At 35.4% G+C, this 23864-nt stretch overlaps 1 protein-coding gene across 2 annotated transcripts in view; it reads right to left on the bottom strand.

Annotated features, from left to right (window-relative positions):
- The window catches only part of TMEFF2 (transmembrane protein with EGF like and two follistatin like domains 2), a 250454-nt gene that overhangs the window by 42964 nt on the left and 183626 nt on the right, over positions 1-23864 (bottom strand). For both annotated transcript variants that reach the window (XM_069469134.1, XM_069469126.1), the window contains exons 6-7: positions 6087-6235; positions 5311-5370 (exon numbers count right to left, since the gene is read on the bottom strand). In XM_069469134.1, coding sequence (XP_069325235.1) covers positions 5311-5370; positions 6087-6235 — 209 coding nt within the window. The remainder of the gene's footprint in view (positions 1-5310; positions 5371-6086; positions 6236-23864) is intronic.

Below are 23864 nucleotides of genomic sequence, written 5' to 3'. Positions count from 1 at the left end.
AACATTTTTATTTATTTCACTGTTGATACCAATATTTGTGCTACAAGCTGCTGCCTGCATTTCCTGCTATTTATTTATTTCCTACAGATCAAATTATTGGCCCAGACATAACATAGTTTCTGGTGAAGTGCTCCTTGTGTTCATGAGCAAATGGAAAAAGCTTCCATTTTAAATGCAGAATTTTGCCACCTGACTGAAATAATTCATGTTATAAATATGATATGAAACCATTTGATATTCATATCTATATATGTATAGTGGAGGAGCAATCAAAGGAAATAATAGGTAAATCAAGTCAGTGCCCTATTTGCACAGGTACACGGTCAATATGTCAAAATATTGCATCCAGTTCCAGGCCAGCCACTTAGCTTTTTTGAGCTTCTAGTATCTGTACCCCTGTTGTACTGGGTTCACATAGAACAAATGAGGTAATGTGAATGAATCTTTGTAAAACTACAAAGCATCACAAAAAGGTCAGCAATTTCTTTTTTATTAACGTAGGATTTCTCAGAAGCAAACATTTTTCGTTTGCTTCCTCTTGTCTATATGGAGAAATAGGAAACAGAACAGGAGAATCTGAAAGCCAAACAATACAGCATTCATAGGATGCTTAGAATACATAGACATAAATTCAAAGAGAAGAGTAACTCTTTGGAGCATCTCACAGCAATGTAGACATCATGGTGAAACATTTTTGGGTCGGGAACTTCCAAGGGGTTAATCTTCAGGGTGCAGAAGCAGACCCAAAGCCCCTAAGAATGTTAGGTAATGGCACTCCTCCCCTGACCCTCACACTTGCTGGATTCTGGAATTAGCGATGATGGTTTGAACCTTAGCTCCATCACGTACTCTTTTTACTTAATCTCCCTGAACTTCCATTTCTCACCTGTCAAACGCATGTAATATCTCCCTCACATTTCCGTTGTGAAGACTGAAGGAGACAATATATGTGAAAAGGCTTTGTAAATTGCCATGGCTTCTGCAGAGAACAAGTTATTATGACAATTCCCTTAGACTATCTATCTAGATACCACTTCAAGATGTCAGTTTCCTTTTAGTGTGGAAAAATGGGTTGATGGAATATTAACACAATGGATAGAATTTGGTTTAACTATATACTTCCAGCTTCTTTCTTCCATAATTCAGACCTGAGCTTAATATCTAAATTATTGCTTGAAGATAAGGAATGGATTTCTAAAGAGAAAATTTCCTCAAAATTAATTCTAAATGTTACAAGAAATAATGAACTGCTACAGTGTAATGCTCAACATGTCAACCCATGGAATCCATGCATCCCGGTAGCCAGACACAGAGCTAGGAGACCCTGGCTCCCACCCTCCCCCCCACCCCAAGGCTCAGAGAACCAAGGACTTACATTTTTCACCAACAGCCACTAACAACAGGGGAAATTTCTTGTTCCCACATATATACCATAATCTCACATATTCTTTATCTTAACTAAGGTGTTCTGAATGTTTTGCTACCCAGTTCCTGTTTAATCTATAGATATGTGCTCTCCCTCACAGCCATTTTCCTGAGTATTCTGTTATTTCTTTTTTCCAGTTTGGAAATATATATAAATGAAACTCATTCCTTAGTCTGCCACAGAAACACTATCCTTGAGTTATACATATTTTATTGCTATGCTCTAGAATGTTGTCAAAAATTGATTTTAAAAATTCCCAGCCTTAAGAAGAGCCTCTTGGCATATTTTCTAAAAATCACTGTTGAAAATGTTATTCATTCTATGTTTTCCAGGGATGTCTTGTAGAAACAATCTATGCTAAATATTTCCCTTATAATTTAACATAGAGAAACTTTGTGGTCTCTGAAATTACTTTTTATTTATTTTTATCAGACAATAAAAACCTAAGTTGCATTTAGTTTAGCAGAGACCTAGGTTGATTTGTTGGCCTTTGTAAAGCCCAGAACAGTGGCTTACATATAACAGAGACTCTGTAAATATTTATTGAATGAATTGATTCAACTGTAATTTCTCTTTTCATATTGGCTGCAAGGAAGCTTAGAGCTGAATACAGTAACTGTAATAGTCTATATTGCTGATATATTTATTCTCTTTAGCAATTCTGCTTTTATGTTTTCAATTTCTGTTTAAACAGTCTTCATTGAATGTAGTTTAACTGTGAGCCACTGCAAATCCTTTCTGGAAACTGATACAGGATGCCATAAAATACATTGTATTTTCTAAATGATAAAAACCAAAATAGTTTAACTTCATGCTTTTAAAAATATCTAACAACTTATAAAATTAAGTACATTTTTACCGGAAAAATATATAGCCACTTTTTTCTGAAGCATGACCAGACTTTTCGACAGAGAAGCACCACAATCAGAAAATACATATACCAGATAAAGAAAAACAAAATATTGAACTTCATTTTTTTATTACAAGACGTGAAGGGGAGATACATATAAAAAGATGTTGCAAATTTTAAGAGGTATAAAATACTTTCTATTTTAAAACTTCCAGAAGGAAATTTTAATTTTAGCAATTTGAAACAATGGAAAGCTTGGAAAGCCCTAGCTTTGTGGTTTTGCAAAATTTGTGTTCTTTGAACATTTCTGTGCGTAAAGAGACAGACCTAACTCTAAGCCCAAATCTTAGACTGACAAAGGGAGAATAAAATCAAGTGGCCTGTTTAGCTTATCTGACAGGGATCTTGTCACCGGGCCTTAAAACACAGAAATCCAGAGCCCTTGGTGTAAGACTCAGTAATGCCTTGGGTCTCATTAAAAGACAGAGGGCAGAACAGAGACCCAAGTCAGACACAGCCAGAAAGTGCTACGGGCAGGGACTATCTGGCAAGTTCTTCAGTTTCCTGGTGCCGACTACATTTATGTGCCTGTGAGGACTGTAGAACTCGCATCTCTGTGCAAGTCAGCCACACTCTAGTCTACTGCACCTACTAGTTTTGTTGGAGGTGTTGCTCCCTTACTTTGCCTTTTTTTTTTTTTTTTAAACAATTCAGTCCCTGTTGGCCCTTGCTGGAGTCTCTTTCTTTTAAATGACATTAAAATGAGATACAATAAATTTATTTTATGATTTAGACTTTCTTTAAAGAAGGTCTCCATTTTTATAATCAGAAACATGTATTTTTGTATTAATAGCTTTTTTTAAAGTAGGCTCAAAGGGAAGTGGGATGGGTAAGGATTTTTAATCCATAGTATTAAGGACATATAAGGAAAAAATGAGAGGGTGTTAAGATCATTACGTCCCTCTGGTGCGAGAGTCCATGAATGTGTGTCTAACAAGGCTGTGACATTAAATTAGCTGTGAGCACATAGCAAACTCCTAGGAATGTGAGTTACACAGGTCACACAGTTCCTCTTTTCCATCCTTGGAGAGTTTTTAGCATGTGAAATAGAAATTAAGAGGACAATGACATACTGACTCTCCATTTGGTTCCTTTTAGTTTTTCCAAAGTTTATGTCCCCAAATTTAGGAAAACGCAAATACTACTGGAAGCTTAGAAATGTTGAGGAATGGGACTATTATTTAATTGATTTCTAAATACATTATTGGCATCAGACTTTGATTTTCCATTGTTATCTTTTATTATTTTTAATATTGCTGTAGATCAGCATATCTCAAGATGCGTTCTTGGGAACATTAGTACTGCAAAACATGCCACAAAAATGTGTTATTTATCAAACAATTTTGATAAAAGCTGTGTATTTTAAGGAACACATTACTTATCTTTGGTGTGATTATGGTATTGTGATTTTTTTTTAAAAAAAGGTTGATCTTTTTGAAGTGCACACTAAATGATTTATGAATGAAATGATGCAATTTCCAGGATTTACTTCCATTTATTATGGAAGTAGGAAAAGAGAACGGGGTGGGGATGGGGCTGGGTTAGCCATGAGTGGATGTTACTGAGTTTGAATATGAGTATATGTGAGTTCATTATAGCATACAGCCTACAATGTGTACTTTGCATATATTAAAAATTCCCCACAACAAAAGTAAAAAAAATGAACAAAAGACGCATGTCTTTTAAAGATTTTTAAATAATATAAGAGGAGTTCTGGGTAAAAGATCTATTTGTGTATCTAGGCTCTTCTCTAACTTACTTACCACTGGACTATTCTTTTCAAGGAATATCTATAAATATCTCTCCTAGACACTTTGGGGATAGCTATGTAATAGTAGAAATAATGTTTTTCAGTGTATCATTGTCTATGATAATTCCAGGCTTCTAGCCCATAAAACGTTTTATCTACATGTTGAAAAACATTAAGGTAAAATCTAGAAAAATTTTAAAAAGAATCTTTTTATTATTTTTAAATTTTAAGAGATTTGAGGTATCTATAAGTAAAACATCTGATGGACTATTATTTTTTCAATTTTATAGACATTTATTCTGTGTATAATCTCAGAAATATTGTTAAAGAAAACAAAATTTCAGAAAGAATGAATGGTAGTATATATCTTGAAAGATAAGAAGCAATTCTTTTTTATTGAATATTAGCCATAAATCTAGTTATAATTCCTTAATATCTAAATGGAAAGCTCTATTCAAAAACCTCATATATCATTATCAGCTTCAACAATTTTATTTTTATATTTTTTACCCCAGATTTTTATAAAATTTAGAATCTGTTAAAATTCCAGTTGTATACCCATAAGTTATTTCTCACTCTAGGAACAGTATATTAGGTAGAGATATTCCTCACAATGAAATTCTATAATTGCTGAATAAGATTTATATTTTTGCATAAAATTGTTTATGATTTTGCGTGTCTGAGAAGCTACATTGTAGTTTCTAAATAAATTAAATAATTAAATAAATTTATTTTTTAAAACAAATTACACATACTTTTCAAATTCTGCATCTAAAGACAGCCTGTATTACTATTTTTAATTATCCTTTCTTTCTAGCTTTTTAGAGACTAGCAAACTTTTTTATTGTTGACTTTTATGAAAATGCAAACAAGGACATTTGCATTTATTACAATATACTGCCAAAAATTGCATTAATTTCCATTGATGCCCATTACTTTGATAAATGTTTTGTCATTTGTACCATTTACACTGTCAAAACAAGTTAATTATATCTTAGTGACATTTTTGACAATTGCTTTAACTCTGGCACATACACAAAAAAACATGTCTTCTTTGCTTCAGTGAAAATTTACCCTTGTCTGTTGAAAGCTTGAACTAAGCAAGAGAAGACCAGCACATGTCAGAAGTCTTACAAGGCTCCATTTAGGAGGAGTGGTAAACAATGATTCCCCAGGATTGTCTCATAGAAATGCTCAGGTTATGTAGTAGAAAATTTTATGTACCTGCATAATCTGTTCTTGCATAATGCCCATCTTCAGATTTAGTAGTTGTAGTTGTGTTATCTGTTTTAAAAAATTGACAAAGATTAACTGTTTGCTAAATATCTAACATCAAACTTACATTATTTCTCCAACAGTATCTTCATTGCAATTAAGGAATTTTTTCCAACCATAGTTCTAAAAATCCTTTATACAAAGACAGATTTACAATGTCAATTTCTGTTTGAGAGCAAATAATAAAACAATGACACCTTTCTAAAGTTGGAACAAGGAGAAGGCTCATAATTATAACTGAGATGAATAACAAGTAAAAAACCAAAAAAATGTTTCTGAACAAAACTCAAAATAGAACATTCTAATACTTCCTGCTTTTAAAAATGCACTTGAAATATTTCTACCAAACCAATCATAAAAAGAAGTAATGTGCTTGAAATTTCAGGGTCCTCTAATAAATTCTTGGATTCTTTGTTAAAGCTGGTTTTGACTTTCCTTTTTCCCTTTTCAAGAAGAATGTCTATTGTCTTCTGAATGTTACCTTCTGGATTTACTGCATTGTGATGATACAGTCCCGCTATATAGAAAAAGATTTGGATTGCTGTTGGGAGGCCCTCAAACTCCTATAATCAACACAAATAAGACAGTGGACTCTACTATCCATTGCAGATCAGAACTGCCTTTTGGAGATAAAAATAGCTGCCTAATAAGGAGTTATCTTCACTTTTCATTTCTGCACAAAGCCTAAGAACACTCTTTGAAATGATTTTTGGTATGAACATTACCTTGACATCGACCCAAAGACATGACTTCAATTTTCTCTTGTTTCTGACATGATGCTTCTTTGATTTGACATGCATTATCATAAGATTTCCCATCAGAAGCACAGAGGGGATTGAAGTTGGTTTGAGAACAGTCAATATTGCACACACACCTAAAGGAAGAGAGAAATAAAAATATGTAACATCAATAGTGTCGTTACCACATTATAAATAAAACACAAATGGAAAAATTGTTAGGTTGGCAAAATGCAAGTTGGCAAAATTGAATTTTATCCTTCCAGAGAAGTTCCTTAACTTTTCTACTTGAGAAGAAAAGAAACACAGAACTAATCAAAAATAATTCAAAAGACTGAGCAATGGATAGAAAATGAAAAGGGAAAACTTAGAAAATGACCATCAGTTAATCTTTGCCCTGGAGCTTTTAAAACATGTACATAAACTTCCACGCTGATGCCTGCAGAATTTGAATCAGCTGAGGCAGCCATGAAACTCTGCTTCAGAGTTTTATTAAATGAAATCTTACTTCTTTTCTCAGTAAAGCTTCAGGAAAATGACTCAGAGGACAGTTAAGAGAAAGCAAACAAGTAAATTAGTTGGAATGCAATCAAGAGTCAAATTTTTTCAGCATAAATAAGGATGCACGCAGAATGTACTGAATGGGAATCTTCAGTGGTCCTTAACATTTTTAGGGGTGCTACAAACCCCTTTAACAATCAAATGAAAGCTACAGAACTCCCTAGAAATACCAATACTCATAAACAACCTTTCTGAATAAAATTTCAGGGGTTTCTTGAGCTCTCTAAGCATATCCACAGATCCCCTCCCCAGATATACACTGCTCTTTTTCTGTTTCTCATTTTAAATAATACAATAATAAATGTAAGTTACCTGTCACTCATGATTGTAGTATTTTTCTGTAATCTAATTAAAAATTTGGTGAATTAATGAGAATTACATCACCTAAAGTAGAAGAATTAAACATTTCTAAGCAAACTTTATGTGATTTTTCCTATGTTCTTATATTGTAATACTTTGTATTTTATTATACAATCTACTTTGTTATTCAGAATACTATGTATTTTTTGCCGTGTGTGTACAAACATATTACTGACTTAGAATATAAACTCATATTTTAAATTGTTGTAATATTATTTTTCTAAGTAGATTGTATGCTTCTCAAAGTCATGAACCACACATTTTACTTCTATATAACTTACTTAGAGCTGGACATATAATAAAATAACAAGAGCAACTAGCTTACCTACGCTCGACTCTTAACATGCATTGCTTTATTTAATGCTCACAAACACCATTTTATAGACCAAAGATATTACATAAGGTCAGAGCACTAGTAAATTGTGGAATAAGGACTCACAGATGTGTTAAGCTAAAACCTAACCCTTTTTCTCTAATGCCACAGGCTATGTTATTAGAATCTCCTGGAGAACTTTTAAATATACAGATTCATAAGCAGATTCCTGGGCCCCAGTAAATCTGGGATAGAGCCCAGGATTCTGTATTCTTAAGTAGTCATCCTGGCACCAGACTCACTTCTTGGGAATCACTGCTTGATCAGTTTGTTGACTGAGAGAGGGTTTGTCTACACACCAGTGCATCTCAGAGTGTAGTCCTCAGACCATCTGTATCAGAATTACCTAGATGGCTGTTAAAAACGCTGGCAGAACGTGCTAATGAACTTAATTTTTTTTTGTAAGAGAATTGCTTTACGAACACTTGGTTATTTTTACATGTACCTGTTTAGGAACAAATAGCTAGGACAGATGGTAACCATCTCTAAATGCCTAACTCATTGAGGTGCAGCATTCCTACCTTAGCCATGATGCTGCCATGCGATGACAGCTACTGTAACGTGACATTGATACCTCCGCTGATTCTTGGCATCTGAAAATCTGAGGTCGGGAGCTGCCTATATGTTCAAAGAACTTTGGTGCTTTACAGAGTAGACTTGGGGAAGTGACTTTGTAGGTCACGCTTGCCTTAACCACCTGTACTGAATAAAGAAGGCATGGGGAGGCTGACATTTGCATTTTTAAAAAGGTGGTCTCTTTTGCCTTCAAACAGGTTTAAGTTTTACTGTTTGTTATTGTGTTAGACTCTAGGGACTATCTCCTTGAAGGTTATTTGTGAGCAGTAGAAGAACACAAAGAAAGGTATGTTCTCCCATCTGTCTATCTAAATAGTAAATTAGGTAAGATACCAAGGGCTTTGAAGATATCTCCAAATTAAATCCAAAGATATTCAGAAATGCACACCATATATGTGTGGACAGAATTATTAAATCACTGTCAGTTCAGAAATTCAGCTGATATCATAACAAAATGGTGCAATGAGAATAGAGATGGAAAGAGAAAATTTGATTGAATTGAATTAGCTAGAATCCATGTTTCAGTGAAAAATTCACTTAAACTGTAACACCCAATTGAATAATTGTTCAAGATATTCTTACAAGTTCTCCTTTTCCAATTGGCTAATTTCTTTTCTTTTTTTCAGTTCGACTGATCTGATTTTAGTCCCACAGAGTTTCTGCTATGGACATCTTCTTCCCTTTCTTTTCCTAGCATTGCATGCCCAGGGCCTCCTTTCAAGATTTGTTTCCCCTTTGGAAATTCCTGGCTCTTGCTGCCTCAGATAAAGTCTTTCAGGGAATGGCTGAGAAAAAAATTATAGACATTTGGCATTTTTATTCTCAGCCCCAAAGGAGGACATAGATTCCTTGATGTGAAGGTAAGATGTTGTACCTCTGGGATAAAAGCTTCATAAATGCATGGATTATATTGGTCTTTCTCTCTATTGTATATCTCCCTCCTTCCTCCCTATTCTATGTACTTGCATATATTAAATAAATGCAAGAGTAAAGTTTAAAGACAACTTGTGCATCTCAGAATCATTGGAAAGTGGAAATCTATGGAGAATATTTTTCTTTTTCTGACTAAATAGAGGTATCATCAAAGATTTGCTAAAATGGTTAGAAAACTATGAAGTCTGGGGAAAGGGAAATACTGTGACTGAATTACCAAGGACCAACTATTTCTATGTTTCCGTAAGACCAATGAGCCCTGATTATATAATCATTACTTACTATATATTTTTTGTATCTAAATCTGTTAAGCTTAATTAATTAGAAAAACATGCAGAATTCCAGGACAATAATCCGAAATTCTAAGTCCATCTTGACTTCTACTAACAGTGGCTGAATTACCTTTGCGTTCCCCACCCTGCTCAATACCTTGCACACAGGAAACTTTCAATGACTAGTGTTGAACAGATACCTAAACAAAATAAATGGATACAGTAACAATTTTATATTCTTAAGGGAAGGTAGCTACAATTACTATCTCCATCTTATAGATAAGAAAATTAAGGCTTGGAGAAGTCACACAGCTTATAAAGGGAAGAACCTAATTTCAAATCTAGGCAGTCTGACGCCAGAGCCTGCGCTGTTCTACATACTGAAAGTACAGGGAAAGACAGACCCAAACTCCTACCATTAACTGATTAAAGGAATACTTTAAATGAACAGGATTTGAAAAACAAGGTTAGTCTACTCTCGGAGTATTTATCATGGCTTTATGAATTTAGATCGCATTGACTCTTAGTCTCTGTCTTCCCAAGCACGTGATCAGGCTTTTTTGTATCATTGGGATATATCAGTGAATGTTAGTTTTAAGACACTGTGAACTAATATGTGGTGTCATTAATAGAATGTGTAGCTAATTTAATGGGTATTAAATTAATATGACAAAGCATCAGTTGTTCAGAATATTTTATCCTTAAATAAAATGCTATATAAAGGTGGCTGCATATAAAAACACATATTTACACACATACACAGACACACATGCACATACACACAAACATACATCCCCATGGACTCTACTGAAATTAAAAAATTGGAGGATTTTAATAATAAAATTTTTTCTGAGTCTCTGCTTTAAAACTTTCAAAGAGGAATTCTTGGAAGTTCACATTCAGAGGGTAGAGAGGGTTTTGTGTGTTTATATGAGTGAATGAATTTGTGCATGTGTGCGGGGGGTGGGCTCATACCTACCTCCATGGTGGCATTTGCTGCATTGTTAATGTGCCTATTTACTTGCTTATATCTTTACTTTCCTGCAAAGAATTCCTAGTACTTAGTACAGTGCATCATAATACGTCTTCAGTAAATGCTTGTTGAATGAATTACTGAGAGAATGGCAGATGGAGTCGGAGTGAGTTAAACAAAATGGTCACTGTGCTAGACCTTAACACCTGTGAGAGATAACTTTGTGCTACTTGGTACATGTAGGTACTCCAAAAGAGAATGAGGCTCTTGAAAAACTAAGGCTCACCATCCTCCATTTATTTGTGCCTCCACAAAGAAAACAGAGTACTATTTCTTAGTATTCCAATGACATCGAAGTCTAATTGGTACAAAGAGATGTTTTCAGCAGCGGGGCTACTAACATTTTGTGGTATTTGGGTACAGTTTTAGGCACCAATATAATCTGAGCATGGTAGCAACTTGTCAGCTTATTGCTACTTCAAACCACTGCAAAACATAAGGCTCTGATAAAAAGGTGACAGAATTATCATATAGTGTAATTGTGAAATTACAGGTCACCGTGCTTTAGCAGCTTATGTAAATTAATCTTCGTGTTCTCTCTACAAAAATGAAAAGCATGCATTTTTAAAAACAGAAACTATCGCTCCTTCACTGCTTTTGGCAAATAATTGCACTATTATTCATTCTTAGAGGAGTAACTAGTTAATTACAGCATGCCACAAGTATTTTAAGTGAGCCAAGGATTTGTAAGGCTGAGGACTGCACTAATGCCTTTAAGGATTTTTGCGTTTTCTTTTCTTCTTTTTTTTTCAACCTATCTCAGTCTTTTGACATTTTGACACTGCGATTACATAGATCTCTTTTCTTCTAGTCTACAAAGGAAAAGAATCAGCCTTACTTGAAAATAATAATTTCAGGGGTCTCTATGTGGAAATACTACCCTCTGAAAATCCTTCCAAGAAAATTAACATTGATTGAAAACCTTAGCTTTCTGAATTATAAGAAGAGAAACATGAAATAATTTTAAAAGACCACCTGATGGGGTAAAGAACTTAAATTATAAGAAGTAAAAGGTAGCCTCTAAGACAACTCACATACTATAATTATCTCATGAATATTTTGGGGGGCTTGACATTAATTTAGTTCCCTGCCTCACTTGAAATGGCTCATCCTAGGATGATTTGCAATGAGTTCAATAAGCCTCTCCGTGTATGTAGGAATGCCTTGTCATCTGACAGAGTGTGAGGATGCGAAACCTCCCAGCTAGCAAATTACTTATTCATGTGTCTGGTTTGTGGCTGCCCTCTAATTTCACAGATTTTGTTTCATCTATTAAACATGGCTGTCACTTACTCCTCTCCCGAGGTCCTTGACTCGGTTTCCATTCCATATTTTGACCATACAATATTCCTAGTAAGTTTCCAAGCACCCAATTGCACTGCAGCAAGCCTGGCTTTCCGGGTTGTTTTGGACCTTAATGGTGGCTTGTTTCCCCTGAGCCTGTCCATCTCTGGGGCTATTATGCAGACCCTCCCTGGCCTGGTCAGTAAATGAGGTCAGAGCCGCTGTCTGTGCTCTCTGTCAGATCTGTACTGGATGAACTGCATTATATTAATCACAGTAAAAACAGTGTGTACCTTTCATTCAAGACTCTTGTGATATTTTGAGCACATTTACTTATTACCTCTCACGTCACTCCTTTTGATGGAACTTGATTGTAAGTATTTTATCTGCAAAGAAACTACAGTGCAGGAATGACTGTGAGTTGTAAGGGGGAAAAAGAGGTAAGAGATGTGAAAATGCATTGAAAAAGTAAATACTCTATACAAAGGGTGGGGAAGCATTGAGTGGTAAGGCTAATAAGTCTTCCACGTCATTATTCAAATTACATTTTTTTATAAAAAATTAGAGTGGGCAATCCTTTGAGTTTTGAAACCTAGGGGGAAGGAATGATGACCGCCGGAAATATTACCCAGGACGGCAATGAAATTTTCCAGGGATGTCTAGGCTTATTGTGCACGTGGAAAAAGCTTAGTTGCCGCTAATATTGACCTCTTTATAAGGAGGCAAAGCCCAGAAGTTGGCCTATTAGATGGCGAAGGTACTGGGAATACTAGGCCTCATCGATTAGAAAAAGCCTAGGACAACAAACCCCCACTCAAAGGAAAACTGAACTGAGAAATCCTTCCCCTGAGCAGTGCCAAAACTTTCAAAAACAGAATCACATATTTCACAGAAGGAATTATTGCTGGGAAAGAAACTGATGGCCACAGACTGAAATGTCTAATGTAAGAAAGGTAGATGGAGAAAATGACTAGAGCTTGGACTGTGGGATGGGATACATCTGTGTTTCACCTAGGCTTATTTACTAGGAGTACGGCGCTGGACTGGTTACTTCACTTTCCCAAGCCATAGAATCCTCACCCGTGAAAATGGAGAAGATAACTCAGGATTGCAGGGACTAAATGGAATAATGCACATAAACTGCTTAACAAAGTTTCTGAGAAATTGTAAATACCCAATAAATGTTGGTCATCATTAACTTTCAGCTTTTGAACCCTAGATTTCTAATTCTGGATGCAGATCAAAATCTTCTGTGAAATATTTCAAAAACCCAGATACTTGGCGTCCCAACCAAGAGATTCTCATTTAGGATGTCTAGTGTGAGGCCTAGGTAAGTGCAGTTGTCAAAAATGCTACAGGTGATTTTGATGTGCAACCACAGTGAGTTGCGATTAATATTACATACACTCTAGGACTGTCGAAAAGAGCTTCCAAATTTAGCATGTGTGAGATTCACCATCAGAAATTCTGATTTCTCAACAGGTCTAGGGTGGGACTCAGAAATGAGCATCTTAAAGTAAGTTCGTTAGCTCTTTCTGTGGCAGATGCCTGGCATCACCTCTTGAGAAATCCCAGGTACTCTGGCTCCAGCCACATCTCTTTTCTGTTTCCCATTCATCCCATTATAAGGAATTTAATATTCTTGTTACTATTCTCTTCAGTGACATGCATTAAAAGGCTTTTCTTCATAGGGCACAAACTCCAGGTAATATGTATGTGGTATCAGGTGACAGGGGCAGGTGATTCAGTGCACTGATCCCAAAACATCAGTGGCAGAGCTGTCAGCAGAGGTGATTCACCAGGTAAAACCAAGAGTGAGTGGTGAGAAAGGAGATGGAACTATTGAAGGGAGGAGGCACTTCTCTGTGCCTGGCACCTCCCTACAACTTCCTCCATGATTTTTTCTTTTAATGCTCACAAGATTGGAAAGAAGGAAGTGAACAGTCTGGAAAGGTGGGTCGGATTTAGATGGAGAAGAGTGGTGAAGGGAATGACCTGGGGAAATGTATGGAGGCAGACGGCACGCTGTGTGCTGATTGGAATGAACTCTTCTCATCTAAAGTGGCTGAACACAACACCCTAGACAGATTGCAAAGAGCCTCAATTCCAATCCAAGGAGTGGCTTTTATCTTCTATGCAATGGGGAGTCCCGAAAGCTTTTCGAGCACAGGGCGATGAGAAGGTCAACATGATAAAAGCAGTGCTTTAGAAAGGCCAATGCTAGCAGTAGAGAGCAGGCAGAGTGACTAGTTACCAGGCTACTGCTGTAAGGTGTAGGGACAAGGAAGGAAAGCCCAAGAGCGAAGTATCAACTATACAGAAGCAAAGAAAGAATCAACAGGGCTTGGTGGCTCTCTACTTAAGTACTAAGGCAAAAATGTCACTACCATGCTCTTCCGGCTCTACCATTTCCTGCTTTTCTTCCTGGCTTGTGTTGTGTTCCAAATTGGAAATGTATTAGAGGAGCAGCCAAGCTCAGGGAGGCAGCTGTGTGCAACTCAGGAAAGCTTTCTTTCCTCATAGGGAGAGTTTTCCATCCTCACCACTGGGACAGGGCAAACAGGGTTCTTCGTAATAGTGATAGCATGCAAGCTCCTTAACAGTTGCAGGAGAATAATTCCTTGTATTAATGTATACCCTGCCTGGTTCCAGGATTGACATAAGAATACTGAAACAAAACCACAGTGGCAGCAGATACTTATGAATGCCCACTGCTTTAGTGAGCAAACAAGGCACTTCACGAGGCTGTGACTCCAGTATATATCATACAACTGGAGCAGGATTTAACTCTTGATCCATTGTCATGGATCACAGTTGTTTTTTTCTCAGGATTAATATTTTTTTTTTTATTTTTTGGAGCAGCTGCATTTACATCTTAAAAAAATCAAAGTAAAGAATTCTTCTTTCTCATGTACATTTTTAAAAGTATCTTGAAGCAAAATCTCTCATTAGCGTCATGTGTATGCTCTTGCTCATTAAGCTGGAAAACATATTCAATAACCAAGGGTAACTTTGTAATTACTGAGAAGCGTGGTCGCTCTGACTGGATGGGTCTTAATACACACCCGAGTCAGAAAGCATGAAAATCTCAGAATAGAAAGTCGGCAGGAAAAAAAGGATACAATAAAATTACCAAAAAATCACATTTGAATAATGTGATAAACTAAATTCCCACTTGCTCCATCCTGTCATGTACATGGTGAGTGCTTAGTCACATTCCTGAGTGCCAGGAGTCCCACACACACTTTGGCGAGTGGGGTGGCTTCATGTTTGTATTTTAAAACAAACTGGCCCTCTGGTCTGCTTTCACTTGACGAAAGGCTTTCAGGAATATATGTGCATGAACATCATTACAGTCTAGATTTCCCACAAAACTGCAATTTTACATCATGCCCTTGGATTTTATCCATGAGAGATAAGAAACAATAGATGAATTATAGCTCTGCATTTTGGTAAAATTGCTAGTTTGAAAATATTGTCCATTACATTGTTCAGGTGGTTTTCATTTGTTTGGCTAATTTTTTTATTTCCCTATAAGAACACTCATGATAATGGTTTTCAGAGACAAAAAAGGTAGTCTTACCTAATGATGTGGTAGATCTTTTATTAGATAATGTCAGCTATAAGACATATTGTATTTTTCCTTTATTTCTTGGCTCTCAGGGAGCTCAGAGATAAGTAGCGGGTGAGTGTGTGTGTGTGTGTGTGTGTGTGCATGCACAAGTATAAAATGAAAGATGGGTGCTACATGAAAACAACTAAACATCTATCCAACAAATTTCAATAGCTTTTTTTTATCTTGTGATATAAATGTAGGATAATAAGGTGATATTTATGTACCTGTAACAAATCCTCATGGAATTGTCAGTGTTTTTGTAAAGTGTTATTTCCCAGTTGATGTTTGCAGAAGTTTATATTGTTATAATTGAGTATAAAAATAAAGTATTGATTAAATTATACTGGCATTAACTAATTCTATTCATAATTAGACCTTATCTCAAGTGATCTCCCTTTATGATTACATCCATATTTTACTTATTAATTTTTGGGTCAATTTAATTTAAATTTGCCTTTAAAATAATATTAATACATATCATAAATTTCATTACTTGAATAATAAAAATATAATAAAAATAGTCATAGGGTGCTAGACACCAAACCTGAAAAGAGAAGATGGGAAATAGGATTAATGTAAGAGGGTACCTTAATTTTATTTGTATTGTTATGTTTCTTGAGAAAAGAGCAAAATCAAATACGCTAAATGTTTGTACCTGTTAAAACTAGGTGGTGAATACATGAGTGCTATATTACTTTTGATAGTTTCAAAATGCTGTACTTCATAATTAAAAATAAAAATATAAGATCTGACATTTTGCTTAAAAATGATTAAATTACCAGTCTTGGTAAATATTTTTTATATTGATTTTGATCTGGAAAGTTCATTTCTAAATTGTACTCCTAAAAGTAAGAGTGAAGCTAACTTATTTTTAGCATTATTTAGTACATGAGTAAACAAAATTTGAAAAAGAAATATGTGTGCGGAGAAATTCCAGGGTAATAAGATAATGTTTCTTTGTATATAATATTTAAGATTGAGTTTATGTCTGCATAAAAATGACTTTCAAGAAGAGTTTATTATATGAAAGGAATCATCTCTCTCTCACTCTCTCTCTCCTCATCTTATGTGTTCGCCCACCGACATGTTAAACTGGAAAACACGCTGGCATTTTAGTTTATAAGCTGAAGTCGGCCATTCCTCAGTGACTTCCTGCAGTATTGCTGGTGAGTTTTGTTTGCTCTGAAACAGGGCTGTATGGCCAGAAATAGTCGTGAGCTATTCTGAAACTCTTGGAATGAAGGACTTTAAGCAGAAATGTTTGAACATTTTACCTTGAAATAAAAATGCTTCTGAGTATCTCAAAAATATTAAACTTTAAAAGGTAAGAGGGAAAAGGATTTGCGAGTTCCTCCCTGGTGTGAACCCCAGGTAAGGTCCTCTCGTTGAAGGTGTTTGGAGGTCTGCAACTATTACCGCCATCCCTTTTTCTTTCCTTTTCTTTTTATTCCTGGCCATATGGTTTTCATTTATTGCAGGTCTCATTTAATTCAGTGCAATCCCATAAGTGTAGCTGAGCACCTGCCAGGTACCAGGTACTGGGTTAAACATCAGAGACACAAAGGTGATCCTTGTGATCATGGCTGGCAACAGAGATCACAACAGAATGAGGAAAACAAATATCCATAAAATGGTCAACAGAGTTGGGCTTTGGTGGTAAAAAAAAAAGTGTGTTTTACGGTCACTGAGGAGTACTAATTACTTCCACCTAGAAGGTATGGAAACCTTGAGCTAGAGCTTCAAGGAGGAGCAGAATTTCAACAGGTGGTTTCCCTGGTGACTTGTAACAAGAGGATACCTAAATCCTTCTCTCCATGGAAGATTTCCCCCTTAACAATGCCATTTGTCATTCCCACCCCTCTGTTGCTCTCTTTCCTGTCTGTTCACTGATACAGTACCTGAAAAATCAAAATGCTTTTCTCCTTCCCTAAAACTCTTGCTTCATGTTTCATCTTAGAAATGACAGTATTATGTGTCCTGTTTGAAGCTCAGAGCCACAGAGGCTTCTGAAAGTCAGGCCAGGCCATTAAGTAACCCTGTGGGTTTGGGGGTCTGGTTTGGGCACTCTTGCTTTCTAGCTGCTGGTTCTCTGGCAGCAGGATACTAAGGGACCAGCTGGTGGAACAAGATGATGATTAGCATGGTCAGCTCCAAAATGCTACACTTTGTGTCCTTATACTCATGATACCAATTATTTATGTTTATCCAGCACATTCTTGTCTTCCAACCATCCTCACAGTCTTTGTTGGTTCCTCTCTGCTGGAGCCTCTGTTAAATGAATTTAGCATTTTCCTCTGCCCTCCCTTTCTCTAGCACAGTGTTTTGTACATAGCAGACATTCCACATAAGATGGCTGAGTGAATAAATGGATGAATGAGGATTCCTGTTTGATTTTGATCTTTCAACACTTCCTTAATGTCATTTCAATCAGTGAATTATTCAGTGATTCTTAGCTGTCCAGGGCTCCAACCCTGCTCTTTGGCATCTGGGAATGTTTCTTTCCTGGGGCTGCTGTTTCTCTACTAGGCTACTTGCTCCTTCATCCTCAGCAGCCTTAGTCACCTGATCTCCAGCCTGTTCTGTTCACGCACCTCCATAGTTTGGTGGGAAAGCAGGGATTCAGTCCATTATCTGGACCTAAAAAATGCTTATTGAATGGATGACAGACCTGAGTTAAAAATCATAATTCTGCAAGTTACTGGGATTCATCTGTAAAATATAGAAAACAACCCCTAGCTCATGAGGGTACAAAGCGAGAAAAAGTGAAAACAACTTCATGCACTATTTGGTGCATAGTGAGTTCTGTTGCTTCCTTGGATCATGGAGAGTTCATTCTTCATCTTGTATTAATTTGGTCTAGGTCATTCTGGGCTGGCCATCAAACTACATTACCTTTCCACCTACACCTAATTGATCAACTGAAAATAAGCTTTGACCCAATTTGGATGAAGGAACCATTTGCCATGCATATCTATCTAAATCTATAAATTGAATTTTTTTTTTTTGTTTTTTTTGCTATATTTGGAAGTACAAGTAGACTAATGTCTCTTTCTTTTTTTTTTTTTTTTCCTTGGTTAAAATAGAAACTGTTACTAGGTAGCATCTCCAGTGTATTCTGTTTTAAAGATGAGATATTTGGCATTGTCTTCTAGATTTTAATACTTTTTTTCTATGTAACTTTCAAAATAAATCATTAGCTTATTTACCTGATTTTCCAGAAACATTACAAATTCTAATAAAATTCTAAAATATTAATGTACTGAGTAATGCTAAAAATAAGTTTGTGTTACTTCCTTTTTTCTAGCTTTTGTTATCTCTGTCTTCTTCCTCCTTACCTTTCTTTCTTTCTTTACTGCTTTCTCTCTCTCCAAATACTCACGTATATATAGCTTAAGTATTTAGTGGACATAGTTCCTGTCATTCATGAATCTTACCATTTAGCAGAGAAGTTTACTATTTAGAACATGGAAAGTTTCAAAATTCCTGATAGTAATGCAGAAAAATGCTTTTGATGTATCATCTATAAAACCAATATAAATATATTATGTATACATAGAGACAGTATAAATGAAATGAATTAGAAAAATCTACTTATACTTCCAAATATACAGCAGAAATTAACTCAATTTATAGATTTTAGATAAATATACATGGCAACGCATAAAGTAACAGTGAATTCTTTTGCTCTCATTTATTTTTTCATGCTAGAGTTATTTGCTAATGGTGCTATTCTTTTTATTCTAATTAAAATGTCTGCATTTCTATTCTTAAACATGGCTGTGCAAAATGGTCCTCCTGCTCGTGGCTTTATCTCAGAAGACTTTTTAAGCTGCATAATCAAATGTAGGCTTTTCTTTTAGTAATAATAAGTGGACACTATAGGAACACAATATGTTTTTTAAAAGGGTGTTTTGAATTACTTCTAAGAGGAAAAATCATTTTGATGAAACTAAAAGCTATTGACTCTAATAAACACTAGCGCTATCATCAGTTATTACTTGAAATTTGGCAATATTTTATTATTTTAACTGTTTTTGGTGATAATATATATTCTATATCATTTGTAAGAGAGATCGATTCATCCTTACCCATGCTAGTTGTCCATTTCGTAAATTGTCAGTCTCTATCTTAAGCAAGCTAAATTATAATCTCTTTGAATTCAAATGGTATTTTTTATTTTTACATACTATCTTTTATCTTTTTCAAAATAAGTATCTTTAAGTGCCATGCTATATATGGGGATAGCATAAAACATAAATAAATTCTATTTAAATAAGTTAACCTACAGTTGATTACAATGTAAAATCATCTGGTGGTAACTTTCGTTTGTGTTTTTGTGCAGTATGTTTGCTGTAACTTTCTCACTGATAGAAGGTCTACTGAGATTCGACAGTTGTCCGCAGACAGACTTGGGGCATGCTTAGATTATCGTTAGATACATATCAAGGCACCAATATGGCAACAAACCTTACAGGCTAATTTCATTACCCATCAAAATGTTGTGTTAGCTAGATGCCTTTAGCTTTGTATTCATACTTATATAGCTCATGGAGCAACTTTCATCATAAGAAATTCAAAATATTAAACTAAGAAAAGTTATCAGTATATAAATAGGAATACAAAGGTATAGAAAAATTTTTAAAAGCATATGCAAATTAAAAATTCTCTTCTCTGATCAGAGAAAAACTTAAAGGCTAAACCAGAATTAGGATAATAAAATGCTCAGGATCTAAAACCATCTAAAGAAGCGTCTGTATATGCAAATTAGCAGGGAAATAAAAGAGCCTCTGAATTGCTCTCCCTGTTTCTATTCTGCTTTCCCTGGAGTCAGTTCACACTATAGCCAGGGTGATATTTTTAAAATGTAAACAAGATCAAATCATTCCTTCTCTCAAAACCCAGCAAAGACTTCCCATCGACTTTGCAACCTGTAGTTCTTACCATGGTTTATGAGGCCCTGTGTGATCCGGCTCTTGGCTACCTATCCCATGTTATTTCTTTTCAATCTTATGCACCCTTTCCATGCTCCAACCACACTGGACGTCTTACTGCTCCTCCAACATGCCATATGTGCTTCTGCCACCAGGCCTTTGCACTTGCTGATGCCTCTGCCTGGAATGTTCTTACCTAAGATACTTGCATGGCTCAAATACTACCTTTTCAGACAAATCTTCACTGACTACCCTAAGTCAACACCAAGTTCTTCTCTGAATCCTGATATATTACATACTTGATTTCTTTTATTGTCTGTTTTCTCCACCAGAATGTATCCTACATGTACAAAGTGACCTCATCTGCTTTGCTCACTGTTGTATTCTTCATGCCTAGAACAATGTCTGGCACACAATAGGCACTCAATAAATATTTGTCAAATAAATGAGTAAATAAATAAATACATTTCTGACTTTAAAATATGCTTTGTAAAGATGATGAGTTAGAAAAAAATATGCCTATATTTTAATGATCTAGACATAAAATGTTGATTCAAATTATGTGGTTAATTAGATCAATGGATGATGTTTTGCTTTGATTATCAAGAAAAGCATTTCTTCATTCATACATATTATAAATATTCAGATTTTTGCTTATAGTGTATGTGCAATAAATATTTGTTAAATAAATGGAGTGCTTGCCATGTACAAGTTATTAGACATGTAGCCCTGGGCTACATGCAATGCATACAATTATCCTTTTCATTATCTCTATACATTCTTGGCATTAAAATCCATATTATATAATTTTAATATTTTTTTCAGTGTGATGCTTAAAATGGCTTAGACTCCCTATCTGTCTGAATCTCCTTATTTGGAACAAAGATTGAATCAGCTTTGTTTCTTTCAATGATTATTTAATCTGTACCAACCTTTGTTATTAGTATCCATAAGATCACCTATCCTTCAAAGTATGAGTCAATGTTTACTGCAGAGGAGGAGAATGATTAAAGGTTACTGTCTGCTGTAAGCCTTTCTAATTGAGTAGTTTCTTCATCTTTAGGCAATTCAGTATGTGTCTAATTTAAGTAATTTGATCATTTTATTATTTTGATCTGAATTCTGATTATACTTGTATCAAGAGATCTATTTCATTTTGAAGATTCAGGAATAGCTACTGAAACTGAATAAACTTGTGCCTGTTCTGGCTGAGAGTACTTTCTTTAGGTTCAAAATTTCTAGGTAGAGCAAGAAAAATGTGTATCAATTTATTGCTTATATTATATGCAACTATTATTATCTCATGAATGAGAACAGAAGGCATGTTATATATTGCATAAATACTTTGAAGTGAAAGATTTTGCCTTTCACAGGCAATGTTTTTATTTTGACTGTGGTTTCTGGTACCTACTAGTCTGGTACCTACTAGTCTGCTCTGCAGTAAATGTATTTCAAAAGGCAAGCAAATGCAAAGTAGACAATATCTCTGCTTGCTTACTTAGTAAGAGTTCTAAGGCAACAATGCTCTTTTGCCTCCCTGATAATGTGTTGTTGGTGGGCAGACAGCATGATGTTAGGGTTGTGGCTAGTTGAAATTAGGGATTGGACTATATATTGCTATATAAAATTTTGTATACAAAAATTGTTTATAAAAATTGAAACTAAAAGTGCTAGCTGTGACTAATTGGAATATTTTTGTTGACAGAGGGACATTAAAATGCTTCAATGGGATTCTAGAGGCTGTCACTAAAGCTTTTTTTGCCAGGCTGGCAATGACTAAAATGCATACAGAGTTTTAGATTCTCATTTTGAACTTTGTCCATTTGGCTGTATATTCTGCAGTATGTGTGCCCCTTTAAAAGAATTTATGGCCGGGCGCGGTGGCTCACGCCTGTAATCCTAGCACTCTGGGAGGCCGAGGCGGGTGGATCGCTCGAGGTCAGGAGTTCGAGACCAGCCTGAGCAAGAGTGAGACCCCGTCTCTACTAAAAATAGACAGAAATTATATGGACAACTAAAATATATATATAGAAAAAATTAGCCGGGCATAGTGGCGCATGCCTGTAGTCCCAGCTACTCGGGAGGCTGAGGCAGTAGGATCGCTTAAGCCCAGGAGTTTGAGGTTGCTGTGAGCTAGACTGACGCCACGGCACTCACTCTGGCCCGGGCAACAGAGTGAGACTCTGTCTCAAAAAAAAAAAAAAAAAAAAAAAAAAAAAAAGAATTTATGATTAAAGTCTGAAACTGTGTCTAAATTGCACAAATTATAGTCTGTTTTCCTAAACACTAAAGGACGGTCATTCTTTTGATAATGTTTTTAAATAGCAGAAAGCACAAGCCTGTTAAATATAATACACTTTGAGGGAGCTGTATTTAAACAATCTACACTAAGTAAAAAGCCAGCTATATTTTTAAAAGATATTGTATATGAAGGAAACAATGGTGATCACTTAATAAATAGCTGAAAACATTGGAAGAATAAGCATGACATTTAGAAGAAGGCTCCTTTGTATGAAGAAGTAGATACCATTTTACTTGGTATCATAACCAAGAAAGTAGAACCAGAGTTGTCAGTTTGCTTGAGAGACTAGGGTTCATTTTCTTTTCTTTGATTCACAATGCCAGTGTCATATAATGTTGGTGTTGTCACACTGTATCATAACACTGTGTCGTAGTTTAAGCAATCACTGTGTCAGCCTAAGCCAACTGAAGTATAGGTTTCCGGTTATAGATAAGGAAAGAAGTTTCACTTAAAATGAATGTTGACTAAATACAAGGTCTGTACAGAGATGAACCAAAATATCCATTCAATGCTCTGAGTCACACAGGAAGGTACTCACTTTTTAACCTCTAATTCTAGAGGTTTATTGGTTTATAGACAATGATGATGGTACCAATTTTGGGGGTGGGGGCCATATCAAAAGAAAGAACTTTCACATGGACCAAAGATGACAGAATCCCACAAATTGTGATGTATGAATAATTTAACTCTGTTAAAAAAATCATTAAAAATACACAAAGAGCTACCAGACTACAGGGAGGTGAATAGGATGATTCTAATTTCTATTCAGCATAATCTAATTAACTGGTGAATACATGTCTACCTTTGTTTATTAACAATTCATAATTAGATTAGATTGGTCAAGGGTCATTTACCTGAGAATCTTTTTGGACACTACAGTCTGACCGTGGCAACTCAAAACTCTTCATAACTATCTGCATAAGGCGCTCAGTCAGTTGACGCATATTGTCTTAATCTCACGTCTCATCAACTAAAACATGAACTGTGGAGCACTAATACTCACTCCTGGCTCAAGGAATCCCTGTTCTCAATGGGTGAAATACACCAAGGACCCTGTGAGTCCATCTTACAGCCTTTCACATTTTCACTCATGTTCTGTTAGTACCTACTTATTAGAAGTCCAGTGAAATTGGACATTTCTCTTTTTTAGCCAATGAATAAGAATAAGAGTAAAAGCAGCTCAATGAATAAGAATAAGAGTAAAAGCAGCTAAGTTGTATTTTCTTGAACATTACCAAATATTAGATCTTCCATCTGAGTAATGAAAAAGCATGGCAGATAGCTGTAGAAGAAAAATTACAAAGTGGAATTTTGGTGTTTTCATTCATTCATTCATTCACTTAACAGATCTGTGCTGAATATCTAAAATGTGGCTGCACTGTTTTTTGGATAGACAAGAAAAAAAGAAATAAAATGAATCCAAAATTGCACACTTACATTTTATAACAAAAACATACACTTAAATAATTAACAACTAATTAAAAATGAGAAGTTGGCAAATAGGAAACTATCACGACAGCAAACA

The sequence above is a fragment of the Eulemur rufifrons genome, chromosome 1 (assembly GCF_041146395.1).
Source record: "Eulemur rufifrons isolate Redbay chromosome 1, OSU_ERuf_1, whole genome shotgun sequence".
Taxonomy (NCBI): domain Eukaryota; kingdom Metazoa; phylum Chordata; class Mammalia; order Primates; family Lemuridae; genus Eulemur; species Eulemur rufifrons.
This window is presented reverse-complemented; position numbering and strand designations above follow the sequence as displayed.